This window comes from Bubalus bubalis, chromosome 1, assembly GCF_019923935.1.
Source record: "Bubalus bubalis isolate 160015118507 breed Murrah chromosome 1, NDDB_SH_1, whole genome shotgun sequence".
NCBI classification, from domain to species: Eukaryota; Metazoa; Chordata; class Mammalia; order Artiodactyla; family Bovidae; genus Bubalus; species Bubalus bubalis.
In genome coordinates, this window is record NC_059157.1 from 10804978 (window position 1) to 10831404 (window position 26427).

Sequence of the window (26427 nt, forward strand, 5' to 3'; positions counted from 1 at the left end):
TAAGTTATTGATAATTTAAAGTGCATTTATCCACAAGGAAAATGTTATTATTTAGTTACAGGGATCATCCTAATTATGTAGGAGCAACATATCATGGAATGGCATGTGATCCAAAGTTTGCTGCAGGACTTGCTCTGGTATGTCCCTTCTCTTCAGTAATTATATCATGTTTTGAAAGTTAGTAACTTCTTTAAGAACAAAAGTGTGTAGAGTATATCTAACATCTTATTAAATTAATATTTTAATACAGTGCTGTATTTTTTACTTTAAACCTCACATTGTCATTTTTTTAATTTTTTTATTTTGGTAAAATACACATCATGTAAAACTGACCATCTTAAGTATTATATGTTCACTGTGCAGTAGTGTTAAGTCTGTCTGCATTGTTGTGAAGTAGATGTGTAGAATCTTTATCTTGCTTTAATGAAACCTTGTACACGTTGGCCAGACAGCCTCATTTTCCATAGTCCCCTGGCAACCACGATTCTCCTCTCTGCTTCTCTGAGTATGATATATTTTAGATCCCACATATAAGGTAGAGCATACAATATTTGTCTTTCTGTGTCTGGCTTATTTCTCTTTGAATAATACATCCAGCTTCATCCATGTTTTTGAAAAGGGCAGGATTTCATTCTTTTTATGGCTGAATAATATTTCATGTTAGTCATATACATATATAAATCATATCATATTATCCATTTGTATATATAGACATTTTCTTTACACATTCATATATTAGTGACCACTTAGTTTGGTTCCGTATCTTGGTAGTTGTGAATAATGCTACAATTAACATGAGAGATGGGAATGCAGAAATCTCGTTGAGATAGTAGCTTCAGTTATTTTGGAGATATACCTAGAAGTGGGTTTGCTGGATCATATGGTATTTCTATGTTTAATATTATGAAGACTCATAATGCTGAGGTCCAGAGTGGTTGCACCATTTTATAATCCCACCAGCATTTCACATTTCATATTTCATTCATCCCACCCTCATTAACAGTTGTTATTCTTTGTTGATGTTAATTATTCCAAGGGGTATGTGGTGATATCACATTTTGTTTTTGACTGTAGCTTTATAATCACTAGTGATATTGAGCCACCTTTTCATATCCTTTTTGGTGTTTTGTACATCATCTCTGGAGAAATAAATGTTTATTCAAGACCTTAGCCCATTTTTTACCTGCATTACATGATTTTCTTGTTTAGTTAAAGCAGTTCTTTTTAGTATCAACACCTTTGGATATCCTTCATCCAGTTCCCCTCCTCTCAAGCTCTATCCCCTGTATCCATAAATCTAGTCCCTTTTTTTAGTTTGCTTGTTTGTTTTGAATTATAATTGACCTATATCCCTATATTGACTTCCCTGGTGGCCCAGTTGGTAAACAGTCTGCCTGCAATGTGGGAGACCTGGGTTGGGAAGATCCCCTGGAGAAGGAAATGGCAACCCACTCCAGTATTCTTGCCTGGAGAATTCCACAGACAGAGGATCCTGGTGAGCTACAGTTCACGGGTTCACAAAGAGTCAGACATGACTAAGTGACTAACTTTCACTTCACCCCTATGTTAGTTTCTGTTATACAAAATATTAATTCAATATTTCTATACTATTCAAAATGCTTATCACAATAAGTCTAGAAATGATACATCATTATACAAAGATTATTGTTCAGTCACTCAGTTGTATCTGACTCTTTGCGAGCCCATGGAACTGCAGCATGCCAGGCTTCCCTGTCCTTCACCATCTCCCAGATTTTGCTCAAACTCATTTCCATGGAATCAGTGATGCCATCCAACCATCTCATCTTCTCTTGTCCCCTTCTCCTCCTGCCTTCTATCTTTCCCAGCATCAGAGTCTTTTCTAATGAGTCGGCTCTTCGCATCAGGTGGCCAAAGTATCGGAGCTTCAACTTCACCATCAGACCTTCCAATGACCATTCAGAATTGATTTCCTTTAGGATTAACTGGTTTGACCTCCTTGCTGTCCAAGGGACTTTCAACCGTCTTCTCCAACACCACAGCTAAAGCATCAATTCTTTGGCATTCAGGCTCCTTTATGGTCCAACTCTCACATCTATACATGACTACTGGAAAAACCACAGTTTTGACTATACAGACCTTTGTCAGCAAATTAATGTCTCTCCTTTTTAATATGCTGTCTTGGTTTGTCATAGCTTTTCTTCCAAGGAGCAAGCATCTTTTAATTTCATGGCTGCAGTCACCATCTACAGTGATTTTAGAGCCCAAGAAAATAAAGTTTCTCACTGTTTCCATTGTTTCACCATCTATTTGCCATGAAGTGATGGAACTGGATGCCATGATCTTAGTTTTTTGAATGTTCAGTTTTAAGCCAGGTTTTTTTCTACTCTCCTCTTTGACTTTTATCAAAAGGTTCTTTAGTTCCTCTTCGATTTCCGCCATAAGTGTGATGTCATCTGCATCTCTGAGGTTACTGTTTTTTCTCCTGGCAATCTTGATTTCAGTGTGGGCTTCATCCAGCCCGGCATTTCATATGATGTACACTGCATGTAAGTTAATAAGCAGAGTGACAATATGCAGCCTTGACATATTCCTGTCCCAGTTGTGAACCAGTCTGTTGTTCTGTATTCAGTCCTAACTGGAGGTAGGTAAGGTGGACTGGTGTTCACATCTATTGAAGAATTTTCCACAGTTTGTTGTGATCCACTCAGTCAAAGCTTTTAGTGTAGACAATGAAGCATAAGTAGAGGTTTTTCTGGAATATTGCTTTTTCTATGATCTAATTGATGTTTGTAATTTGATCTCTGGTTCATCTGCCTTTTAAATCAAGGTTGAACTTTTGGAAGTTCACAGTTCATGTACTGTTGAAGCCTGACTTGGAGAATTTTGAGCATTACTTTGCTAAGGTGTGAGATGAGTTCAATTGTGTGGTAGTTTGAACATTCTTTGGCGTTGCCCTTCTTTGGTATTGGAATGAAAACTGACCTTTTCCAGTTCTGTGGCCACTGCTGAGCTTTCCAAATTTGCTGGCATATTGAGTGCGGCACTTTCACAGCATCATCTTTTAGGATTTGAAATAACTCAACTGGAATCCATCACCTCCACTAGGGTTGTTCATAGTGATGCTTCCTAAGGCCCCCTTGACTTCACATTCCGGGATGTCTGGCTCTAGGTGAGTGATCATACCATCGTGGTTATCTGGGTCATGATGATCTTTTTTGTATAGTTCTTCATGTATTCTTGCCGCCTCTTCTTAATATTTTCTGCTTCTGTTCGGTCCATACCATTTCTGTCCTTCATTGTGCCCATCTTTGCATGAAATGTTCCCTTGATATCTCTAATTTTCTTGATTGCAAATATACTACATAGGTATTAATTAGATTCCCCACACCTTGCATTTCATACCCATGACTCATTTATTTTGCAATTGGAAGTTGTATCTTTTAATCTTTTTCACCTATTTCTTTCCTTCCCCAGATGCCTCCATTCTGGAAGCCACTTGTTTCTTCTCTATATTTATAACTCTGTTTCTGTTTTATGCTTTTTCATTTGCTTTTAGATTCCACATATAAGAAAAATTATATGGTATTTATGTTTCTCTGTCTGACATATTGTGTGTGCTGAATTGTGTCCAGCTCTTTGCAACCCTATGGACAGTAGCCTGCCAGGCTCCTCTGTCTATGGAATTTGCCAGGCAAGAATACTGGAGTGGGTTGCCATTTCCTTCTCCAGGGGATCTTTCCAACTGAGGGGTCGAACCTACATCACTTGTGTTCCCTGCATCAGCAGATATTTTCTTTACATGAGAAGCCCATTTGACATATTATTCTTAGCCAAGGGACTCTCAAGAGTCTTCTCCAGAAACAAATTTGAAGGCATCAGTTCAGCATTCAGCCTTCTTTATAGTCCAACTCTTACATCCATACATGACTACTGGAAAAACCATAGCTTTGACTATACAGACCTTTGTAGGCAAAGTGATGTCTCTGATTTTTAACATGCTTTCTGGGTTTGTCATAGCTTTTCTTCCAAGGAGCAAGCATCTTATAATTTTGTGACTGCAATCACCATCCGGAGTGATTTTGGATCCCCCAAAAAATAAAATCTGTCACTGTTTATACTTTTTCCCCATCTATTTGCCATGAAGTGATGGGACAAGATGCCAAGATGTTAGTTTTTTGAATGTTGAGTTTTAAGACAGTTTTTTTCACTCTCCTCTTTCATCTTCATCAAGAAGTTCTTTAGTTCCTCTTCATTTTCTGCCATTAGAGTGGTATCATCTGCATATCTGAAGTTGTTGAATTTTCTCCTGACAATCTTGATTCCAGCTTGTGATTCATTCAGCCTGACATTTTGCATGATGAATTCTCCACAGAAATTAAAGAAACAGGGTGACTATATACAGCCTTGACATATTCATTTTGAATCAGTCTGTTGTTTCATGTTCAATTCTGACCCTTGCTTCTTGCCCTGCCGTGGAATGAATTCCACAGCAAGAATACTGCAGTGGGTAGCCATTCCCTTCTCCAGGGGATCGTCCTCATCAGGGATCAATCCCAGGTCTTCTCCACTGCAGGCAGATTCTTTACCATCTGAGCTACCAGTGAAGCCCTTGGTGGTCTTATTCCTATGTATTTCATTCTTGTTGATGTGATAATCCATGAAATTGTTTCTTAAATTTCTCTTTCTCATTTTCATTGCTAGTGTGTAGAAATGCAACAAATTTGTCCATATTGATTTTGTAGCCTGCAACTTTACCAATTTCATTGATGAATTCTAGTAGTTTTCTGAAACCATCCTTAGGATCCTACATGTACAATAAATATCATGTCATCTGCAAGCAGTGACAGTTTAATTTCTTCTTTTCCAGTTTGGATTGCCTTTACCTTATTTTCTTTTCTTATAGCTGTAGCTAGAACTATCATGGCATCTGGTCCCATCACTTCATGGGAAATAGATGGGGAAATGGTGGAAATAGTGTCAGACTTTATTTTGGGGGGCTCCAAAATCACTGCAGATGGTGACTGCAGCCATAAAATTAAAAGACGGTACTCTTTGGAAGGAAAGTTATGACCAACCTAGATAGCATATTGAAAAGCAGAGACATTACTTTGCCAACAAAGGTCCATCTAGTCAAGGTTATGGTTTTCCAGTGGTCATGTATGTATGCGAGAGTTGGACTGTGAAGAAAGCTGAGCGCCGAAGAATTGATGCTTTTGAACTGTGGTGTTGGAGAAGACTCTTGAGAGTCCCTTGGACTGCAAGGAGATCCAACCAGTCCATCCAAAAGGAGATCAGCCCTGGGTGTTCTTTGGAAGGACTGATGCTAAAGCTGAAACTCCAGTAGTTTGGCCACCTCATGCGAAGAGTTGACTCATTGGAAAAGACTCTGATGCTGGGAGGGACTGGGGGCAGGAGGAGAAGGGAACGACAGAGGATGAGATGGCTGGATGGCATCACTGACTCGATGGACTTGAGTTTGAGTGAACTCCGGGAGTTGGTGATGGACAGGGAGGCCTGGAGTGCTGCAATTCATGGGGTCGCAAAGAGTCAGACACGACTGAGCGACTGAACTGAACTGAACTGAGGACTCCCAAAGCTATGTTGAATATATGTGGTGAGAGTGGACATCCTTGTCTTTTTCCTGATCATAGAGGAAATGCTTTCAGCTTTTCACAATTAAGTATGATGTTAGCTGTAGGTTTGCCATATATGGTCATTATTATGTTGAGGTATGTTTCCACTCTGCCCAGGTTCTGGAGAGCTGTTATCATAAATATTGCTAAATTTTGTCAAAAGATTTTCTGCATTTATTGAGATTATCATCTGGTCTTTATTCTTCAATTTGTTGATGTGATGTATCACATTGATTAATTTGCATATACTGAAAAATCCTTCCATCCCTTGAAAGAATCCCACTTGATCATGGTGAATGATCTTTCTAATGTATTGTTGGATTTGAATTGATAGTATTTTGTTGAGGATTTTTGCATCTGTATTCATCAGTGATATTGGCCTGTAATTTTGTTTTTTGTGATATCTTTGTCTGGTATCAGGGTGATAGTGGCCTCATAGAATGAGTTTGGAAGTTTTCCATTCTCTACAATTTTTGGAACTGTTTCAGAGGATAAGTGTTAACTTCTCTAAATGTTTGATAGAATTTACCTGTGAAGCCATTGGGTCATGGACTTTTGTTTGTTGGAAGTTTTTTTTTTTTTTTTTTAACTGGGAAATTTCTTTTTATTTTATTTTATTTTATTAATTTACAATATTGTATTCATTTTGCCATACATCAACATGCATCCGCCACGGGTGTACACGTGTTCCCCATCCTAAACCCCCCTCCCACCTGTTGGAAGTTTTTAATCATAGTTTCAATTTCAGTGCTTGTGATTCATCTGTTCATATTTTCTGTTTCTTCCTGGTTCAGTCTTGGGAAACTGTATCTAAGAATTTGTCATTTCACCCAGGTTTTCCATTTATGATCCTTTGTATTCCTGTGGAGTCAGTTGTATCTTCCCTTTTTTCATTTCTAACTTTATTGTTTTGAGTCCTCTCACTTTTTTTTCCTGATATGTCTGGTTTAAGATTTCTCAATTTAGTTTTATCTTTTCCAATCAGCAGCTTTTAGTTTCATTGATATTCACAGTTGTGTTCTTTGTCTATATCTCATTTATTTCTGCTGTTATCTTCATGATTCTCTTCCTTCTACTAAATTTAGGTTTCATTTCTTCTTTTTCTATTTGTTTTAGGTGTAAGCTTACATTGTTTATTTGAGATTTTTCTTATTTTTTGAGGTAGAATTTCTATAAACTTCCCTCTCAGAACTGCTTTTAACTGCATCCCATAGGATTTGGACCATTTTCATTTGTCTCTAGGTAATTTTTTATTTTGTCTTTGATTTTTTTAGTGATCCATTGGTTGTTTAGTAGCATATAGTTTAGCTGTCACATGTTTCTGTTTTTTTTAATAGATTTTTATTGTAGCTTATTTCTAATCTCATAGCATTGTGATCAGAAAAGATTCTCGATGTGATTTCAGTTTTTTTTATATTTACCAAGGCTCACCTGGTGGCCCAGCATGTGGTCGTTCCTGGAGAATGTTCCCTGTGCACTTGAGAGGAATGTGTAGTCTGTCTCTTTTGGATGGAATGTTCTAGAAATATCAGTTAAGTCCTACTGATCTAAAGTGTATTGGAATTGAAAGCCTTTGTTTCCTTATTAGTTTTCTATAGGCATTATCTGTCCATTGAGGAAAAAGGGGTGTTAAAGCCCCCACTATTATTGTGTTACTGTCAATTTCTTCCTTTATGGTTGTTTGTATTTGCCTTACATATTCAGGTGCTCCTAAGTTGGTTCTGTATACATTTATAATTGTTATATATTTTTCTGGAATTGAACCCTTGATTATTGTGTAGGGTCCTTCTTTGTCTCTTATAACAGTTTTTGTTTTAAAGTCTACTTTTTCTGAACATATCATTCCTTCCCCAGCTTTTTTTTTTATTTCTATTTGTGTGGAATACCATTCCCATACTTTCAATCTGTAAGTTTCCCTGGCTCTGACAAGGGTCTCTTGTAGATAGCATATATACCAGTCTTGTTTTTGTATCCACTCAGGCAGTCTTTGTCTTTTGGTTGGTGCATTTAATCCATTTACATTTAAGGTAATTATCAACATGTATTATCCTATTACCATTTGGGTTTATCTTTTATAGATCTTTTCCTTCCCTTGTGTTCCCTGCCTAGAGAAGTTCCTTTAGCATTTACTGTAAAGCTGGTTTTGTGGTGCTGAATTCTCTTATGTTTTCCTTGGCTGTAAACCTTTTGATCTCTCCATCAAATCTGAACCTAGAGTCTTGCTAGGTAGAGGATTCTTGGTTGTAGTTTCTTCCTCTTCACCACTCTAAATATACTTTGCCATTGACTTCTGGCTTGTAGAGTTTCTGTTGAGAAATAAGCTGATAACCTTAAGGGAGTTTGCTTGTATGTTATTTGTCATTTTCCATAGTTGTTTTTAGTATATTATCTTTGTTACTTTGATTATTATGTGTCTCAGTGTATTCCTCTTGGGGTTTATCCTGCCTGGGACTCTCTTTGCTTCTTTGACTTGGTTAATTGTTTCCTTTCCTATGTTAGGAAAATTTTCAGCTACCATCTCTTCAAATGTTTTCTTAGGTAACTTGTTCTTTTCTCCTTCTGCTATCCTTGTAATATGATGTTTGTGCATTTAATGTTGCCCCAAAGGACTCTTTAGGCTGTCTGCATCTCTTTACATTATTTTTTTCTATTTTCTGTTTTGCGTCAGTGATTTCCACCATTTTGTCTTCCAGAGCCCTAATCCATTCTTCTGCCTGTTAATTCTGCTGTTGATTGCTTCTACTGTATTGTTCATCTCTGTTTATTCTTTAGTTCTTCTAGGTAGGGCTTTGGTAAACATTTGCATATTCTTCATTCTTTTTTCTGAGATCTTGAGTCATCTTCAATATAGTTGTCCTGGATTCTTTTTCTGGAAGGTTACCTATCTCTACTTCATTTAGTTGTTTTTCTGGGATTTCATCTTTTCCTTCATCTGGAGATGTAATCCTCAACATTTTCATTTTGATTAACTTTCTGTGATTGTGATTTTTCTTTTGGAAGCTGTGGGATTGCAGTTCTACTTTCTTCTTCTGCCTGCCCTCTGGTTGTTGAGGAAGGAACTGATGGGAGGAACTGGTAGTGTGAAAAACTGAGTCTTGCTCTGATGGGTAGGGCTGTGCTCAATTACACTTTGATCCTGTTGTCTTCTGATGGATGAGCCTGTGCTCCCTCTTTGCTAGTTGTTTGGCCTGAGGTGATGCAGGGCAGGAACCTACAGGCTCTGTGGTAGGGCAAATGGTGACTTCCGAGAAGGCGCTTGCCAAGGGGCACCTCCCAGAACTGCTGCTTCAAATGTCCCTATCCCGGCAATGAGCCACTGACAACCCATATCTCAGCAGAAAACCTTCCAAAGCTAGCTGGTAGGTCTGATTCAGTCTCCTGTGTGGTCATTGCTCCTATCCCCTGAGTCCTGTTGCACACAAGATTTTGTTTGTGCCCTGCAAGAATAGACTCTCTGTTTGCCCCAGTCCTGTGCAAGACCTGCAGTCAAATCCTGCTCTCCTTCAAAGTCAGATTTCTTGGGATTCCTAGTCACTTGGATAGATCCCTGGGTTGTGAAGCTTGACATGGGGCTCAGAACCTTCACAGCAATGGGAGAACTTCTTTGGTATTGTTGCTCTCCAGTTAGTGGGTCACCCAGCATCAGCTGGATATGGGATTTCATTTTGTCATGATTGCGCTCTTCCTACCATCTTGTTTTAAAAATCAAAACAAACAAAACAAAACAAACAAACAAACAAAAAAGAGAAAACTCCTTTGTCTCTGGACATGGAGTATCCATTTTTGTGGGTTCCATCATCCTCCTGTTGATGTTGTTCAACAGCTAGTTGTGATTTTCTTTGTAGGGACCCTTTGGATTTTCCTAGTTTGAGTTCCTTAAGCTTCTTAAATCTGCATGTGCTTAGATTCCTAACATTTGTGACACTGAGTTTCTTGAATACACTCTCTTTCCCTTTCTCTCTTCTCTTTCTGAGACATGCATAGCGCATATGTTGGTTATTTTGTCACAGTATTCCTTTCTACATTCTGTTTTTGTTTTTTGCTTCTGTGAAAAAAAATTGTGTCTGCATTTCTGATTGTTTCTTTTGCCGGATAAAGTCTCTTTTTAATAACCCTCAGCAAATTTTTAGGTTTATTGTTTGTATTGATATGTAATCATGATTAATTTTTTAATATTTTATTACTCTATCGATATTTACTTCTGAAATTTTCAGGTATTTCAGTTCAGTTCAGTTCAGGCGCTCAGTCGTGTCTGACTCTTTGCAACCCCATGAATTGCAGCACGCCAGGCCTCCCTGTCCATCACCAACTCCTGGAGTTCACTCAAACTAGTCAATGATGCCATCCAGCCATCTCATCCTCTGCCGTCCCCTTCTCCTCCTGCCCCCAATCCCTCCCAGCATCAGAGTCTTTTCCAATGAGTCAGCTTTTCACATGAGGTGGCCAAAGTACTGGAGTTTCAGCTTCAGCATCATTCCTTCTAAAGAAATCCCAGGGCTGATCTCCTTCAGAATGGACTGGTTGGATCTCCTTGCAGTCCAAGGGACTCTCAAGAGTCTTCTCCAACACCACAGTCCAAAAGCATCAATTCTTCGCGCTCAGCATTCTTCACAGTCCAACTCTCACATCCATACATGACCACAGGAAAAACCATAGCCTTGACTAGATGGACCTTTGTTGATGAAGTAATGTCTCTGCTTTTCAATATGCTATCTAGGTTGGAAATAACTTTCCTTCCAAAGAGTAAGCATCTTTTAATTTCATGGCTGCAATCACCATCTGCAGTGATTTTGGAGCCCAAAAAAATAAAGTCTGACACTGTTTCCACTGTTTCCCCATCCATTTCCAATGAAGCAATGGGACCAGATGCCATGATCTTCGTTTTCTGAATATTGAGCTTTAAGCCAACTCTTTCACTCTCCTCTTTCAATTTCATCAGGAGGCTTTTTAGTTCCTCTTCACTTTCTGCCATAAGGGTGGTGTCATCTGCATATCTGAGATTATTTATATTTCTCCCAGCAATCTTGATGCCAGCTTGTGCTTCTTCCAGCCCAGTGTTTCTCATGATGTACTCTGCATATAAGTTAAATAAGCAGGGTGACAGTATACAGCCTTGATGTATTCCTTTTCCTATTTGGAACCAGTCTGTTGTTCCATGTCCAGTTCTAACTGTTCCTTCCTGACCTGCAAATAGGTTTCTCAAGAGGCAGATCAGGTGGTCTGGTATTCCCATCTCTTTCAGAATTTTCCACACTTTATTGTGATCCACACAGTCAAAGGCTCTGGCATAGTCAATAAAGCAGAAAAAGATGTTTTTTTGGAACTCTCTTGCTTTTTCTATGATCCAGTGGATGTTGGCAATTTGATCTCTGGTTCCTCTGCCTTTTCTAAAACCAGCTTGAACATCTGGAAGTTAACGGTTCACATATTGCTGAAGCCTGGCTTGGAGAATTTTGAGCATTAATCTACTAGCATGTGAGATGAGTGCAATTGTGCGGTAGTTTGAGCATTCTTTGGCATTGCCTTTCTTTGGGACTGGAATGAAAACTGACCTTTTCCAGTCCTGTGACCACTGCTGAGTTTTCCAAATTTGCTGGCATATTGAGTGTAGCACTTTCACAGCATCATCTTTCAGGGTTTGAAGTAGCTCAACTAGAATTCCGTCACCTCCACTGGCTTTGTTCGTAGTGATGCTTTCTAAGGCCCACTTGACTTCACATTCCAGGATGTCTGGCTCTAGGTCAGTGATCACACCATCGTGATTATCTGGGTTGTGAAGATCTTTTTTGTACAGTTCTCCTGTGTATTCTTGCCACCTCTTCTTAATATCTTCGGCTTCTCTTAGGTCCATACCATTTCTGTCCTTTATCGAGCCCATCTTTGCATGAAATATTCCCTTGGTATCTCTAATTTTCTTGAAGAGATCTCTAGTCTTTCCCATTCTGTTGTTTTCCTCTATTTCTTTGCATTGATCCATGAGGAAGGCTTTCTTATCTCTTCTTGCTATTCTTTGGAACTCTGCTTTCAGATGCTTATATCTTTCCTTTTCTCCTTTGCTTTTCACTCTCTTCTTCTCACAGCTATTTGTAAGGCCTCCTCAGACAGCCATTTTGCTTTTTTGCATTTCTTTTCCATGGGGATGGTCTTGATCCCTGTACAATGTCACGAACCTCCGTCCATAGTTCATCAGGCACTCTATCAGATCTAGTCCCTTAAATCTATTTCTCAGTTCCACTGTATAATCACAGGGATTTGATTTAGGTCATACCTGAATGGTCTAGTGGTTTTCCCTACCTTCTTCAATTTAAGTCTGAATTTGGCAATGAGGAGCTCATGATCTGAACCACAGTCAGCTCCTGGTCTTGTTTTTGTTGACTGTATACAGCTTCTCCATCTTTGGTTGCAAAGAATATAATCAATCTGATTTCAGTGTTGACCATCTGGTGATGTCCATGAGTAGAGTCTTCTCTTGTGCTGTTGGAAGAGGGTGTTTGCTATGACCAGTGCGTTCTCTTGGCAAAACTCTATTAGCCTTTGCCCTGCTTCATTCCATATTCCAAGGCCAAATTTGCCTGTTACTCCAGGTGTTTCTTGACTTCCTACTTTTGTATTCCAGTCCCCTATAATGAAAAGGACATATTTTTTGGGTGTTAGTTCTAAAAGGTCTTGTAGGTCCTCATAGAACCATTCAACTTCAGCTTCTTCAGAGTTACTGGTTGGGGCATAGACTTGGATTACTGTGATATTGAATGGTTTGCCTTGGAAACGAACAGAGATCATTCTGTCATTTTTGAGATTGCATCCAAGTGCTGTATTTCGGACTCTTTTGTTGACCATGATGGCTGCTCCATTTCTTCTAAGGGATTCCTGCCCACAGTAGTAGATATAATGGTCTTAAGATACTTCAGATGCTTAAGGATAAGTAATTAAAGCCAATTAAGTTAGTTGATCCTATCATTACACTAAAATGGAAAATTATTTGATTATATCAATAGATGCAGAAAATGCATTTGACAATTTTAAGACAATTTATGATTAAGCTCACCAAAATAGTGAGAGAAGCAAACTAGAACTTCACAAAGATCATTTAGAAAAAAATAGAGCTTACATCAAATTTAATGTTTAGAGATGAAGTACTTTCCACTAAGATTTGGAACAAGGCAAGAATTTAACTTGCTGTTCTTATTCAGTTTTGTGCCCATGTGCAAAACTGATGATACCAAATATTGTGAGGACTTGGAGCATAGGAACTGTCATTCATGTTGATGAATTAGACTTTAGACAGTTTGGTACTCATAAAATTCAACGCTGCCTGACTTCATGATCCAGTAGTTATCCCCTATACCATTTAGAAAATTTCACTGAAAACTTGTATCCATAGAAAGTTGGACCTGATTGCATATAGCAACTCTATTTATAATTGCCAGAAATTAAAAGCACACAACATGTGCTTTGATACATGAGTGGATAAAGAAACAAGTTAAGACATAAAGAGAAATTTTATTCAGTATTCAGAAAATTAGTCATCAAGCAATATAAAGACATGGAGGAATTTTAAATGCATAGTGGTTAGTAAAAGAAGCCAGTTTGAAAAGTCTACACACTATATCATTCCAAATCTATTACAATCTGGAAAAGGCAAAACTATGGAGAGAGTTAAAAACATCATTGATTACCAACCAGGGCTTTGTGTGTTGCTTTCATCACTACTCAAGTTTTATTGTTTTAATGCTAGTATTTTGCCTTTAGGAAAAAACTGATTTTATCCTAAAACTATTTCTGACATTAAAACTGACTGTCAGTTAAACTCTTAAGAATCTGTGTATTTTTCAAAGTGTTTAAATTAAAAGTATTATAGTTACTGAAACAATGATTAATCTTCTCAGAATACTTTTTCAGTTTATTAGAATTAAATCAGTAGCATGTAATGAAAGCATATATTATTAATAGTATTGTTTATATATGAATGCCATTTGTATTGAGAGTAATATTATCCTAAAAGAATAACAAAATCTAACTTTGCCAATGTTCTTAAGAAAATAATGAGCTTTATATAAAAGTTTATTACATTTGTATTTGCATTTAGCTAATATAGCCACAATTACATGAAAAAACCAGGGATTGAAAAAAATAACTTGAGCAACCATTCTGTTTTTTATTCCCTTTAGTATTCGAAGATGATAACTTTAGAGGCATTTTCAGTTCTTTTCACGCAGTTACTTGGAATTATGCTGGGATTAAAGTATAATAATAACATCTATGAATGTTCCTGTCCAGGAATTGCATGCATAATGAATCCTGAAGCAATGTAAGGCGTGATTTTTATCAAAACTTCGTCTTCTTTTGGGAGATATTTATAGCATTCCTTGATGTACTATATCTTTGATATAACATAGATAAAAGCATTTTTACTAAATACCTATGAATTATTTTAATGTTTATTAAAGGAATGAGTATTTGATATTGTAGGAAATGTGCTTCATATTTCTATGCTCAGTGCTGTAGTGTCAAGTCATTGATGATGAGTTCTTGTGAAGCACTGGAATCTTGATGTGAGATTTATTCATCCTATCAAAAAAAATTTAAGCATGTACTGTTACAAGAATTGTGTTAGTCTGTCATGTGAATGATTAACAAGATAGAAAAGTGTTATATATTTTGTATTAGTCTATCAGGGACAGAATTTTAAAGTCAACATGAGAATAAGCAAAATTTAAATGACTTATATTAAGTGCTGAGAGAAAAATAAACAGGGAATACATGGAGAAGAGAAACTTTATGATTAAAAAAGAGGGGTCTAGGAAGCTTTCTATGAGACAAAACGCATGTTGGGACCTGAAACAGAAGAAATAAGTCTGGTCACATGAAGAACTCGTTGAAAACTTTTCAGGGAAAGACAGTGAAGTGGTACGTGGATATGAAGAAATGTTAAAAGCTCAAAAGACTGGAAAGGATAAAACAAACCAAAAGAAATGACTGAAATTATATGGAAGAATATTAAAAGCATAGAATTTTTTTAAAGATGGTAAAATACAATCAGGTTAAAGAATCATGATTCAGAGAAAGAGGTCCAGGAAGGACTAGAAAATGTAGGAAAGGAGCTAAGCAAGCGATCATGATGCAGAAATTGGGATTTTATGATAAATGTAACAAAACACATTTTAATTGATTTATGCAGCATGGATAATAAAATATGCTTTGTAACATGAATGTTAAAAATTTCACACAGAATAACAATAGGGTAATACTGTTACTGAATTAAGTCCTATGGACCCTAGCTTCTCTGGCTGGACAGGGGATGGTTCTTGTTTTGTTTTATTCAAGAAGCAGAGTAATGAAATGGAAGCTGAGATACCTCAACAGATAAAATTTCTTCAATGGACAAAGAACGAGAAAGTTCACAGATGAACTTCTCACCCACGTGGTGATAGGGATTTACTTTTAAAAAGTAAAGACGAAGGAAGGAAGAGTAAGGCTAGTGATGCAGAACCATATGCATTAGTCCTCCAGGGAAGGGGCAGGGCTTTTTCAAAGGAGTGGGGTGCCTACATTTATCAATCCTTTTTGAACAATAATGTCCATTTATGGGCACTGGTAGGTGTGTCATTTAATACTCTAATGTAGTAAAATAAACATATAATGAGACTCACGATCTCTTGCAGTTCTGATTGCTCACCATCTTGGACCCAGCTATTTCTTTCTTTCTTTTATTTATTTGTGTGTGTGTGTGTGTGTTTATTTTTTTTTCATTTGTTTGTTGCTTTCTTTCTTATTTCTGGACCCTTTACTTTAGAGATTTATGGTAACTCTTGCTAAATGTGCAGGGTGATAGGTTTTGAGCAAAGACTGGAGCAGATTTTGAGCAAAGATTGGAGCAGCTTTGCCAATGGTATTCGGTAAATGATGATTCTCATAGTATACAGCAGTTCAGTAAGTTTGAGAGAAAGGGAGATGAGAAAGCTCTGGTCAGAGGGACTTGCTTGCTGGGTCCCATGGGACTCTAATAATCTCAATTGAAGAAGTAAGTTCTTGGCCAGCTGTCTCCCCAGGGCACTGCCCAGAGAGGAGACTGAAACACACCGCAGACTTTCTGTGAAAATGGCCTATTAGCATGTCCAGGAGATTTTGTCTGAAAGGGAAGCTTCCTCTTCGGCACACATCTTACAGCCTTTGGTGATTCTCTCAACAAGCAGAGCCCAGTGGGACTAATGTCACCATCCCATTTGCTTTCTCCAGTTCCTGAAGAAAGCACCCCAAATTTTGAGAATGCCACCCATCATTCTCTATATTGCCTTCCTCTGTTGAGCTGTGGAACTTATGCTTACACTCAGAAGCGTGTATAATTTGCATACTTTAAAGGCTGCTAACTGAAGGTCGGGTTTCCAATCACCCCAATCCTAGGTGCTAAGTCAGGTCCTTCATTTTAGGACATTGACAGGTCTGATCATACCCTTAACAACTCAAAGACACTGATCATGAAATTGGCTGGTGCTTGGACAGTATGAAAATTTTCAAAGAAAAGAAAAATCTAGGATCGACTTGAATGACTAGATTCATCTTGTTTATAGCCACTCCTTCAAGACTAGGAGAGATGGCTGTTTTGTCTAGAGTTAGATAAACAAGAGACAATTAAGTTAAATGCAGAAACAACAGAATACATTCCAAACAAAAGAATAAGATAATTTAATAAGATAATATGTCATAAAATGACCATAATCAAATGGATATAAATGAATATCCAGTAAAGAATTCAAAATAGTATACTGAAAGATGCTCACCAAGATAAAGAGAAGACTGGATGAACAATGTGAGAACATAAAACCACAGGAAATATAAAGAAATACTGCATGGAAGTCAGAGGACTGAAGAATACAAAACTGAACTGAAATATACAATAGAATATTGTAGTGATAAACTAAAAAGAGCATAGAAAGGATTAACAAACTCAGCAAAAGGAAAAATTACTACACAAACATTAAGGTAAGGGAATTATAAGACAATATCATGTGGACCAATAATCACATTATATAGGTTCCAGAAGAGTGAGAAAGGGACAGAAAACTTTTTTGAAGAAATAATGGCTAAATTGTTCCCTAACTTGGGAAAGGAGACAGATATCCAGATTCAAAGAGCCCAGAATTGTAAATAAGATGAATTCAATGAGACCCACACCAAGAAACATAATTAAAACATCAAACATTAAAGACAAGGAACCGTCTTAGAAGCAACAGCTTGTTACATACAGCAGAACCTCTTATAAGAACATGAGGAGCTTTGACAGCAGTCACATTGCAGGCCAGTAGGTAGTGGTATGGTAAATGCACAATGCTGAAAGAAAAAGACTACTTTTACCAAGCAAAGTGGTCATTCAGAATTGAAGAGAAGAGATAAGAGTTTTACAGACATGCAAAATCTAAAGGAGTTTAACACCATTAGTCCGACCTTAGTAGAAATAGTAAATGGAGTTCTTTAATGTTTAGAAAAGGTACTAATTAGTAAAAGGAAAACATAAGAAGTATAAGTCTCAATGGTAAAAGTAAATATATACTGAAATTCAGAATAATTGAATAAGTAAAGTAGGCAATTGGGCTTCCCTTGTGTCTAAACTGGTAAAGAATCTGCCTACAATGTGAGAGACCTGGGTTTGATCCCTGGGTTGGGAAGATCCCCTGGAGAATAGAATGGCTACCCACTCCAGTATTCTGACCTGGAGAAATGCATGGACTATATATAGTCCATGGGGTTGCAAAGAGACAGACATGACTGAGTGGCTTTCACTTTCACTCTCAAAGCAGGTAATTAAAGGTAACATGGTTTGCATAAAAGTCAAGTGTCATGAAAATTACAACTATAATATTGTGATAAGCTATATGTAACATAAAAAGTTATAAAATGTTATCAAAGCATAAAACCTGTTGAGGAAAATAAATATATTCTAAGTCAAAATATAGAGTGCATTCGAAACTTTGTTATCTACTTAGACTGTGAGAGATATATATTGTTATGTGCAAGCCTCATGGTAACCATAAAACAAAAACAAAACAAAAATCAAACCAAACCCATAACCAAAAAAAAAAAAAAAAGTGGAAGCACAAAAGAGAAAAAAAAAAGAAGGAATGCAGGAAGAGAGCAAGGGCAGAGGAAAGCATTAGAGGAACTACAAAATAGCCAGAAAAGAAGGAGCAAAATGACAATAAGTCCATGCCATCAATAATTACTTTTAAAGCAAATGTATCAAATTTTCCAGTCACAAGACAGGATGGATGATGAATGAAAAGCAAGACCCACCACTCTCATACCTACAAGTGATTCCAGGCAGGTGTAAGGACACACAAACTAAAATTGAAAGGATGGAAAAAGATATTCCACGTAAATAGAAACCCAAAGAAAGCTGGAGTGACTATACTAATATCAGAAGAAATGAACTTTAAAACAAATACTGATAGTAAGAGATAAAGAAGAGTACTGCTTATTTATATCAGGAACAATACAGTAAGAAGAAATAACATTTATTAATATACATACACTCAACATTTGTTGTTTTTATTGTTTCATTGTTTACTTGCGAAGTCATGTCCAACTCTTTTGCAGCCTCATAGACTATAGCCCACCAGGCTCATCTGTCCAGGGGATTTCCTAGACTAGAATACTGGAATAGGTTGCCATTTCCTTCTCCAGGGTATGTTCCTGACCCAGGGATCATACCCACGTCTCCTGCTTGGCAGACAGATTCTTTACCAATGAGTCACAGGGAAGCCTGCACTCAACACAGAATAAACTAAATACTTAAAGCAAATATGGACAGGAATAAAAGGACAAACAGACAGTAAAACAGTAATAGTAGGAAACTTTTAAGTACCTATGTATTTCATCAGATAGATCATCCAGGCAGAATGTCAAGAAAGACACATTGGCTGTAATGAAACGTTAGGCCTGATAGATTGACCCGTATTACAGAACATTCCACCCAGTAGAAATAGAACTCACATTCTTCTCAAGTGTATTTGAAGCATTCTCATGAACAGATCATATGTTAGACCACAAAACAAGTTTCAACCAATTAAAGAATTTCAAAACCATATTCAACATCTTTTCTAACCCCAATAGTATAAACCTGGACATAAATTAAAAGAATAAAACTGGAAAACTCAAAAATATGTGAAGACTAAACAAGGTACCACCAAATAATCATGTGCCAACAAAGAAAGAAAAGAAAACTCAAAAAGGACCTTGAGAGCAACAAAAATGGAAATACAACATACTGAAATTTATGCCATGCAGACAAAACAGTTGTAAGTAGAAGTTTATGGTGATAAATCACTATTTCAAGGAAAAGCTTAAAAAAAAAAAAAACCATCCTAATCTATACTCGAAAAAAGAAGAACAAATGAAGTCCAAGTTAGTAGATGAAAGGAAGTATCAAAAGTCACAGTGAAAATAAATGAAATAGATAATAAAAAGATACTAGAAAAAGATCAGTGAAGCCAAGAAATCGTTCTCTGAGATTTTAAACAAGATTGACAAACTTTTAGCTCAAAACTCTTCAAAAAAAAGAGCAAAAAGATTCAAATTTTAAAAATTAAAAATGAAGGACAATATGTTGCAGATAATACTACATAAAACAAAAGCTTATAAGAGACTATTATAAACAATTATTATACATGAACAATTTGGAAAATCTAAGAGAAATGAATAATAATCTAGGAACATAGAACCTTCCAATACTGAATCATAAAGAAATACAAAACTTGAACAGATTGATTACCCATATGGAGATTGAATCAGGAACCAAAAACCTTCCAGCAACCAAAAATCCAGGACCACTAGTTTCCCTGGTGAGCTATACAAAATATTCAAGAAGAATTCCTACAAATCTTCAAACTCTTCTGAAAAATAGAAGAGGAGGGAAATTTTTCAATCAATATTTTATGAGGCCAGCACTGTTTTCATACTGAAACAAACAAGGATAGCATGAAAAAAAATTAATGTTATGGTTTTGATGAATTTTGATGCAAAAGTCTTCAGCAAAATATTAGCAAGCCTAACTCAACAGTACACAGCCATGGTTAAGGTGTTTGAGGAGGAGGTGGGTGTAGAGTACATCTCTCTACATGGATGATGCATCGGGAATACACCTTCAGTTGCAGAAGTTCTCTCAGAACACCAGTTGAAAGTAGACAGGAGTCCCTTACCACTGAAAAGGAATGTATAGATTGATGCAAAACATGGCAGGACAAAGGAAGGAGGAGCGTGATCAGGACTGAACCTGCATGCAGGGTATAGGGGAACTGAAGCATCAGTCAGATCCCCACAGCAGGGAAAGATTTTGGGACAGTGGAAGCTGTAGGAGAATGCAGCAGCTGATCTATGACAGTCTGAATGGAATGAGAACCACAGAGACAATCCTTGGGGCAGCCCCTCCCTTCCCTGGACAGGGACACAAGTCTCCTGGAATATGTGGCAGCTGGGAGCTGGAGCATATAGACTGGAGAGCAGTCTCAGGGTAAGGTCTGTTGTTGACTATGGGGAGACAACTTGAGGGGACGTCAGGGAGGAGATTGTGGGGGAAAAGGCCAGACAGCTTTGGAGGCAAGGTGATACTGCTGAGTCAAAAGGCCAGACAGCTGTGGAGGCAAGGCGACACTGCTGAGTCAAAAGGCCAGACAGCTGTGGAGGCAAGGCGACACTGCTGAGTCGTGGGCAAGGGGTGGAGCCGTCGCCATCACTAGAGCCTCTCTCCCCACCTGCCAGCACCAGCAGCTGACCAGTTGGGGAAGACCCAGGGAGGGTGGCCCTTTAAGTACCTGATGCAGTGAGCAATAGAGAAGGACCCCAGCCAGGGGAGCCCTTTAAGTACTTGATACACCTTATATGCAGAGTACATCATGAGAAACGCTGGGCTGGAAGAAGCACAAGCTGGAATCAAGACTGTCAGGAGAAATATCAATAACCTCAGATATGCAGATGGCACCACCCTTATGGCAGAAAGTGAAGAGGAACTAAGGAACCTCTTGATGAGGGTGAAGGAGGACAGTGAAAGAGCCGGCTTAAAATTAAATATTAAGCTAAGATCATGGCATCTGGCCCCATGACTTCATGGCAAATACAAGGGGGAAAGTGGAAGTAGTGACAGATATCCTCTTCTTGGGCCCTAAGATCTTTGTAGATTGTGACTGGAGCAATGAAATCAGAAGACAATTGCTTCTAAGCAGGGGGAAAAAAACATGAAGTCACTCAGTCATGTCCAACTCTTTGCTACTCCATGGACTATAGCTTACCAGGCTCCTCTGTCCATGAGATTTTCCAGGAAAGGGTAGTGGAGTGGGTTGCCATTTCCTTCTCCAGAGGATCTTCCCCGGAGATCGAACCCAGGGATCGAACCCAGGTCTTCCACATTGCAGTCAGATGCTTTACCATCTGAGCCACCAGGGAAGCTATGTCAAACCTAGACAGTGTATTGAAAGCACAGACATTACTCTGCCGGCAAAGGTCCATATAGACAGGGCTATAGATGACAAGTACAGGTCATCTATACTTGTGAGAGCTGGGCCGTAAGGAAGGCAGAGCACCAAAGAATTGATGCCTTCAAACTGTGGAAGGAATGCTGCTAAAGAGTCCATTGGACAGCAAGAAGATCAAACAAGTCAATCTTAGAGGAAATCAACCCTGAATACTCATTGTAAGGACTGAAACTGAAGCAGAAGCTTCAGTATCTTGGGCATCTGATGCTAATATCCAGCTCATTGAAAAAGTCCCTGATGCTGGGAAAGATTGAGGGAGGAAGGAGAAGAGGGCATCAGAAGATGATATGGCTGGATGGCATCACCAATACAGTGGACATGAACTTGGGCAAATTTCGGGAGATGGCGAGGTACAGGGAGGCCTGGCGTTTTGCCATTTGCAAAGAGTTGGGCACAACTGGGTGACTGAACAGCAAAAATCTATATTATCCAAATCAGTCTGCACATTCAATATAATCCCTATTCAAATTGCAATGATACTTTTCCCAGATATAAAATTAGTTCGGTTCAGTCACTCAGTCATGTCCAACTCTCTGAGACCCCATGAATCGCAGCACGCCAGGCCTCCCTGTCCATTACCAACTCCCGGAGTTCACTCAAACTCACATCCATTGAGTTGGTGATGCCATCCAGCCATCTCATCCTCTGTCATCCCCTTTTCCTCCTGCCCTCAATCCCTCCCAGCATCAGAGTCTTTTCCAATGAGTCAACTCTTCGCATGAGGTGGCCAAAGTACTGGACTTTCAGCTTTAGGATCATTCCTTCCAAAGAACACCCAGGGCTGATCTCCTTTAGAATGGACTGGTTGGATCTCCTTGCAGTCCAAGGGACTCTCAAGAGTCTTCTCCAACACCACAGTTCAAAAGCATCAATTCTTCGGCTCTCAGCTTTCTTCACAGTCCAACTCTCACATCCATATATGACCGCTGGAAAAACCATAGCCTTGATTAGACAGACCTTTGTTGGCAAAGTAATGTCTCTGCTTTTCAATATGCTATCTAGGTTGGTCATAACTTTCCTTCCAAGGAGTAAGCGTCTTTTAATTTCATGGCTGCAGTCACCATCTGCAGTGATTCAATCCTAAAATTTGAATGGACCCTGAATAGCCATGATAACCTTGAGAAAGAACAAAGTTGGAGACATCATGTGCCTGATTCCAGGACTAAGATAGACAAGATACAAATGAGCCATGAGCATTTGTGTCAGAATATAAGAAGATGTTCAAAGAATTTGGATATGTGCCTCATGGACACAAAACAGTTTGAAGGAGTCTTCCAACAGGCAAATCTAGGACAATCTGAAAGTCATATGTAATGTTAATTAAGGATTAAAACACCCTTTAGTGTACTAGGAAAATTTGAGTCCATATTCATATAAATACATGAAAATATTGTTTGAAGTGAATAAATATATTGAATGGATATATTATAAATAAGGTTATAAAAGATATATATACATAGTGAATATATTGAAAACATAACTAGGAAGGATATATATACATAAAACTTCTCCCCAAATAATTATTAAGAGATAAGGAGAGAAAGAGATGTTAGAGTATAGACTTTAATCACCTAATCAAAATGACTTTTTTCAAAAACATCACAAGTTGGAATCATGTGCTGTTAGGATGCAATGGAGCAGACAGACTCAGCAACACTTCTGTGATGCGTTTAACAAGATACATAACCTCAGTCTTAAGTACTGGGAAACATTTCATAAACCTAAAAGGAGGCACATTTTCCCGAATAATCAGCCTGAGACTATAAAACTTTTGAATGTCAGAAATGCCACAAAAAAATGTAGTCAACTAGACTAAGGCGATAGGAGTACTAAAGGCAGTGGCTGGTTCTGAAGTGGATCTTTTTGCTGTAGAGTGCCAGTACCGTGATGAAGGGGAAATTTGAACCTGATAAAAGAATTAGATGTTAACAACATATCTTTGTTTCCTGTTATTGAAGGTCTGTTTTAAGAGAATTCAGTTCTCTATATGAGTTATACATTAAAATTATTATTATTCAACTTGTTTAGGAAACAAAATTTGTTTCTCATGTCATTTCTCTAAGTATGAGTTTGTTACTAATTTAAGCAAAAACTCGTTAAACAGTGTACTAGAAATATAGAAATATCAAACTGGAGAGAATCTAGGGTTTATGTATTCTATATACTTCATGTTGAGCTGTTTTAATTTTGTTACCAAAATAAAAATAATTCTGACTTCTAATTAATTCAATCAAACATTGTGTTTATTCTTTCAGTTTTCTATATTATCCCTAGTATGTATCATTTTCTTAATAATAATTAGTTCTTCTTACTATAATGATTATAATCTTGACAGTGTTGTAAATAATAAGGAAAGTAATAAACAGTAAGTTGTACTTAAATAGAGCCTTTTTGTCAACAAGCACTGTTTTGTTTAACATGTCCTCAATCATGCAACCTCCTTAACATCCTCTATTTATTAGACGTCTGGTATAGTGAATTAGAATAGAAATGAGCTTATTCTTTTATTACTAATTGAATTAAAAATAAAGCGCTCTCCATTTCTTAGCTATTCTCTAATGAAGAAGTAAATAATTCACAGCATGTTATTGAAGAGTGTTATTTTGATACTGATTTCATTCCTTTTCACTAACAAATACAATTTAATTTTAGACGTTCCCATGGCATAAAGTTTTTCAGCAGTTGCAGCACAGAGGAATTTAAACATACAACTTCGCAGCCTAAATTTGAATGTCTTCAGAATCGAACAGTTCCCAAAGTGGTTCCACAAGGAAGACAGTCCATCTGCGGCAATGGGGTTTTGGAGCCACCTGAACAATGTGACTGTGGCACCGTGGAGGTTAGTGAAAAAGACTGGTGTGTGTTTTTGTGTTTGTCACGTAATCTCACAAATGCAGACGTGACATAAAGGGGGAAAACTTGAAAAAAAAATTGTTCCATATAGTCAAACATCTAAGATGGGGGGCATGTGATAACTTGGCTCATCCAGAATTTGAAGTTGAAGAATTTAAGAATAGGCTAAATGCAGCCTGAGTTGAATGAAGATTTTCCTTACTGTGTAAATATTACCCATCTTCCTGTATCATAAACATCAATTCCAACAGTAGTATAATTATCACCTAAATTATCCATGAATTCCTTTCAAGTGACTGATTTAAATCACTGAGTTATTAAATGTATGCTGTTGTTCACATCTTCATCTTCTCATTTCAGTCCTTGCATTGGGGGAACTTCATTTATTTTAGCTTGGTTTCACAAAATTGAATTACAGAACAGAGACATCACTTTGCCCACAAAGAACCATATAGTCAAAGCCGTGGGTTTTCCAGTAGTCATGTATGGATGTGAGAGTTGGACCATAAAGAAGGCTGAATACCAAAGAACTTATACTCTCAAATTATAAAGTTGGAGAAGACTCTTGAGAGTCCTTTGAACTGCAAGGAGATCAAACCAGTCAATTCGAAAGAAAATCAACTCTGAATAGTCATTGGAAAGACTGATGCTAAAGCTGAAGTTCCAATACTTTGGCCACCTGATGCAAACAAATTGACTCACTGAAAAATACCCTGATGCTGGGAAAGATTGAAGGCAGGAGGAGAGGGGGACAACAGAGGATGAGATGGTTGGATGGCAACACCAACTCACGGGATATGAGTTTGAGCAAGCTCTGGGAGATAGTGAAGGACAGGGAAGCCTGGCACGATGCAGTCCATGGGGTTGCAAAGAGTCGGACACGACTGAGCAACTGAACTGAACTGATAGGTTCATGGATTATAATAAATGCACCACCACATCTGTTACATTCCAGTGTCGTGTTATTATTTTTGGTCAACTCTCATCTCTTAATTTGGAGTCACTTTTTATGAATATTCTTGAGCATATAAACCACCTCAGTCAGTTCAGTCACTCAGTTGTGTCCGACTCTTTGAGACCCCATGGACTGTAGCACACCAGGCTTCCCTGTCCATCATCAACTCCAGGAGTTTGCTGAGACTCATGCCTATCGAGTCAGTGATGCCATCCAACCATCTCATCCTCCGTTGTCCCCTTCTCTTCCAGCCTTCAATCTTTCCCAGCATCAGGGTCTTTTCCAATGAGTCAGTTCTTCGCATCAAGTGGCCAAAGTATTGCAGTTTCAGCTTCAGCATCACTCCTTCCAATGAGTATTCAAGACTGATTTTCTTTAGGATGGACTGGTTGTATTTCCTTGCAGTCCAAGGGACTCTCAAGAGTCTTCTCCAACACCACAGTTCAAAAGCATCAATTCTTCTGCACTCAGCTTTCTTTATAGTCCAACTCTTACATCCATATATGACTACTGGAAAAACCATAGTTTTGACTACACAGGCCTTTATCAGCAAAGTAATGTCTCTGCTTTTTAATATGCTGTCTAGGTTGATCAGAGCTTTTCTTCCAAGGAGCAAGAGTCTTTTAATTTCATGGCTGCTGTCACCATCTGCAATGATTTTGGAGCCCAAAACAGTAAAGTCTTTCACTGTTTCCATTGTTTCCCCATCTATTTGTTATGAAGTAATGGGACAAGATGCCATGATCTTAATTTTCTGAATGTTGAGCTTTAAGCCAACTTTTTCACTCTCCTCTTTCACTTTCATCAAGAGGCTCTTTAGTTCTTCTTCGCTTTCTGCCATAAGGGTGGTGTCATCTGCATATTTGAGGTTATTGATATTTCTCCCGGCAATCTTGATTCCAGCTTGTGCTTCCTCCAGCCCAGCGTTTCTCATGATGTACTCTGCACATAACTTAAATAAGCAGGGTGACAGTATACAGCCTTAACGTACTCCTTTCCCAATTTTGAACCAGTCTGTTGTTCCATGGCTGGTTCTAAGCGTTGCCTCTTGAGCTGCATACACATTTCTCAGGAGGCAGGTCACATAGTCTAGTATTACCGTCTCTTTCAGAATTTTCCACAGTTTGTTGTGATCCACACAGTCAAAGGCTTTAGCGTAGTCAATGAAGCAGAAGTAGATGTTTTTCTGGAGTTCTTGCTTTTTCTATGATCCAGTGGATGTTGGCAAATCTAGGTCTTTAGTCTAGATTTCCATTATACATTGAGTGCTCTCAAAATACACTGTCTACTGTAGGCTCTCTCTTTGATTCTAGATTTTCGATATTAGGCTATCACGTCACTAATTTTTGTTTTATTTTCCACAATATTAATATTTAGTGAGGGTTTAATATTCCATCTTCACTAAATTCACTTGCTGTTTTTCATTGCCATGTTTATATTGTGAAGCATAACACAATCTTCTTAATAATGAAACATGAAAAAG

General features: G+C 37.9%; 1 protein-coding gene across 3 annotated transcripts in view; it reads left to right on the forward strand.

Moving 5' to 3' along the window:
* LOC102405271 (A disintegrin and metallopeptidase domain 3) overlaps positions 1–26427 on the forward strand; it is a 113766-nt gene that overhangs the window by 54264 nt on the left and 33075 nt on the right. For all 3 annotated transcript variants that reach the window (XM_006078640.4, XM_025278201.3, XM_044929779.2), the window contains 3 exons: positions 56–137; positions 13784–13923; positions 23789–23975. In XM_006078640.4, coding sequence (XP_006078702.3) covers positions 56–137; positions 13784–13923; positions 23789–23975 — 409 coding nt within the window. The remainder of the gene's footprint in view (positions 1–55; positions 138–13783; positions 13924–23788; positions 23976–26427) is intronic.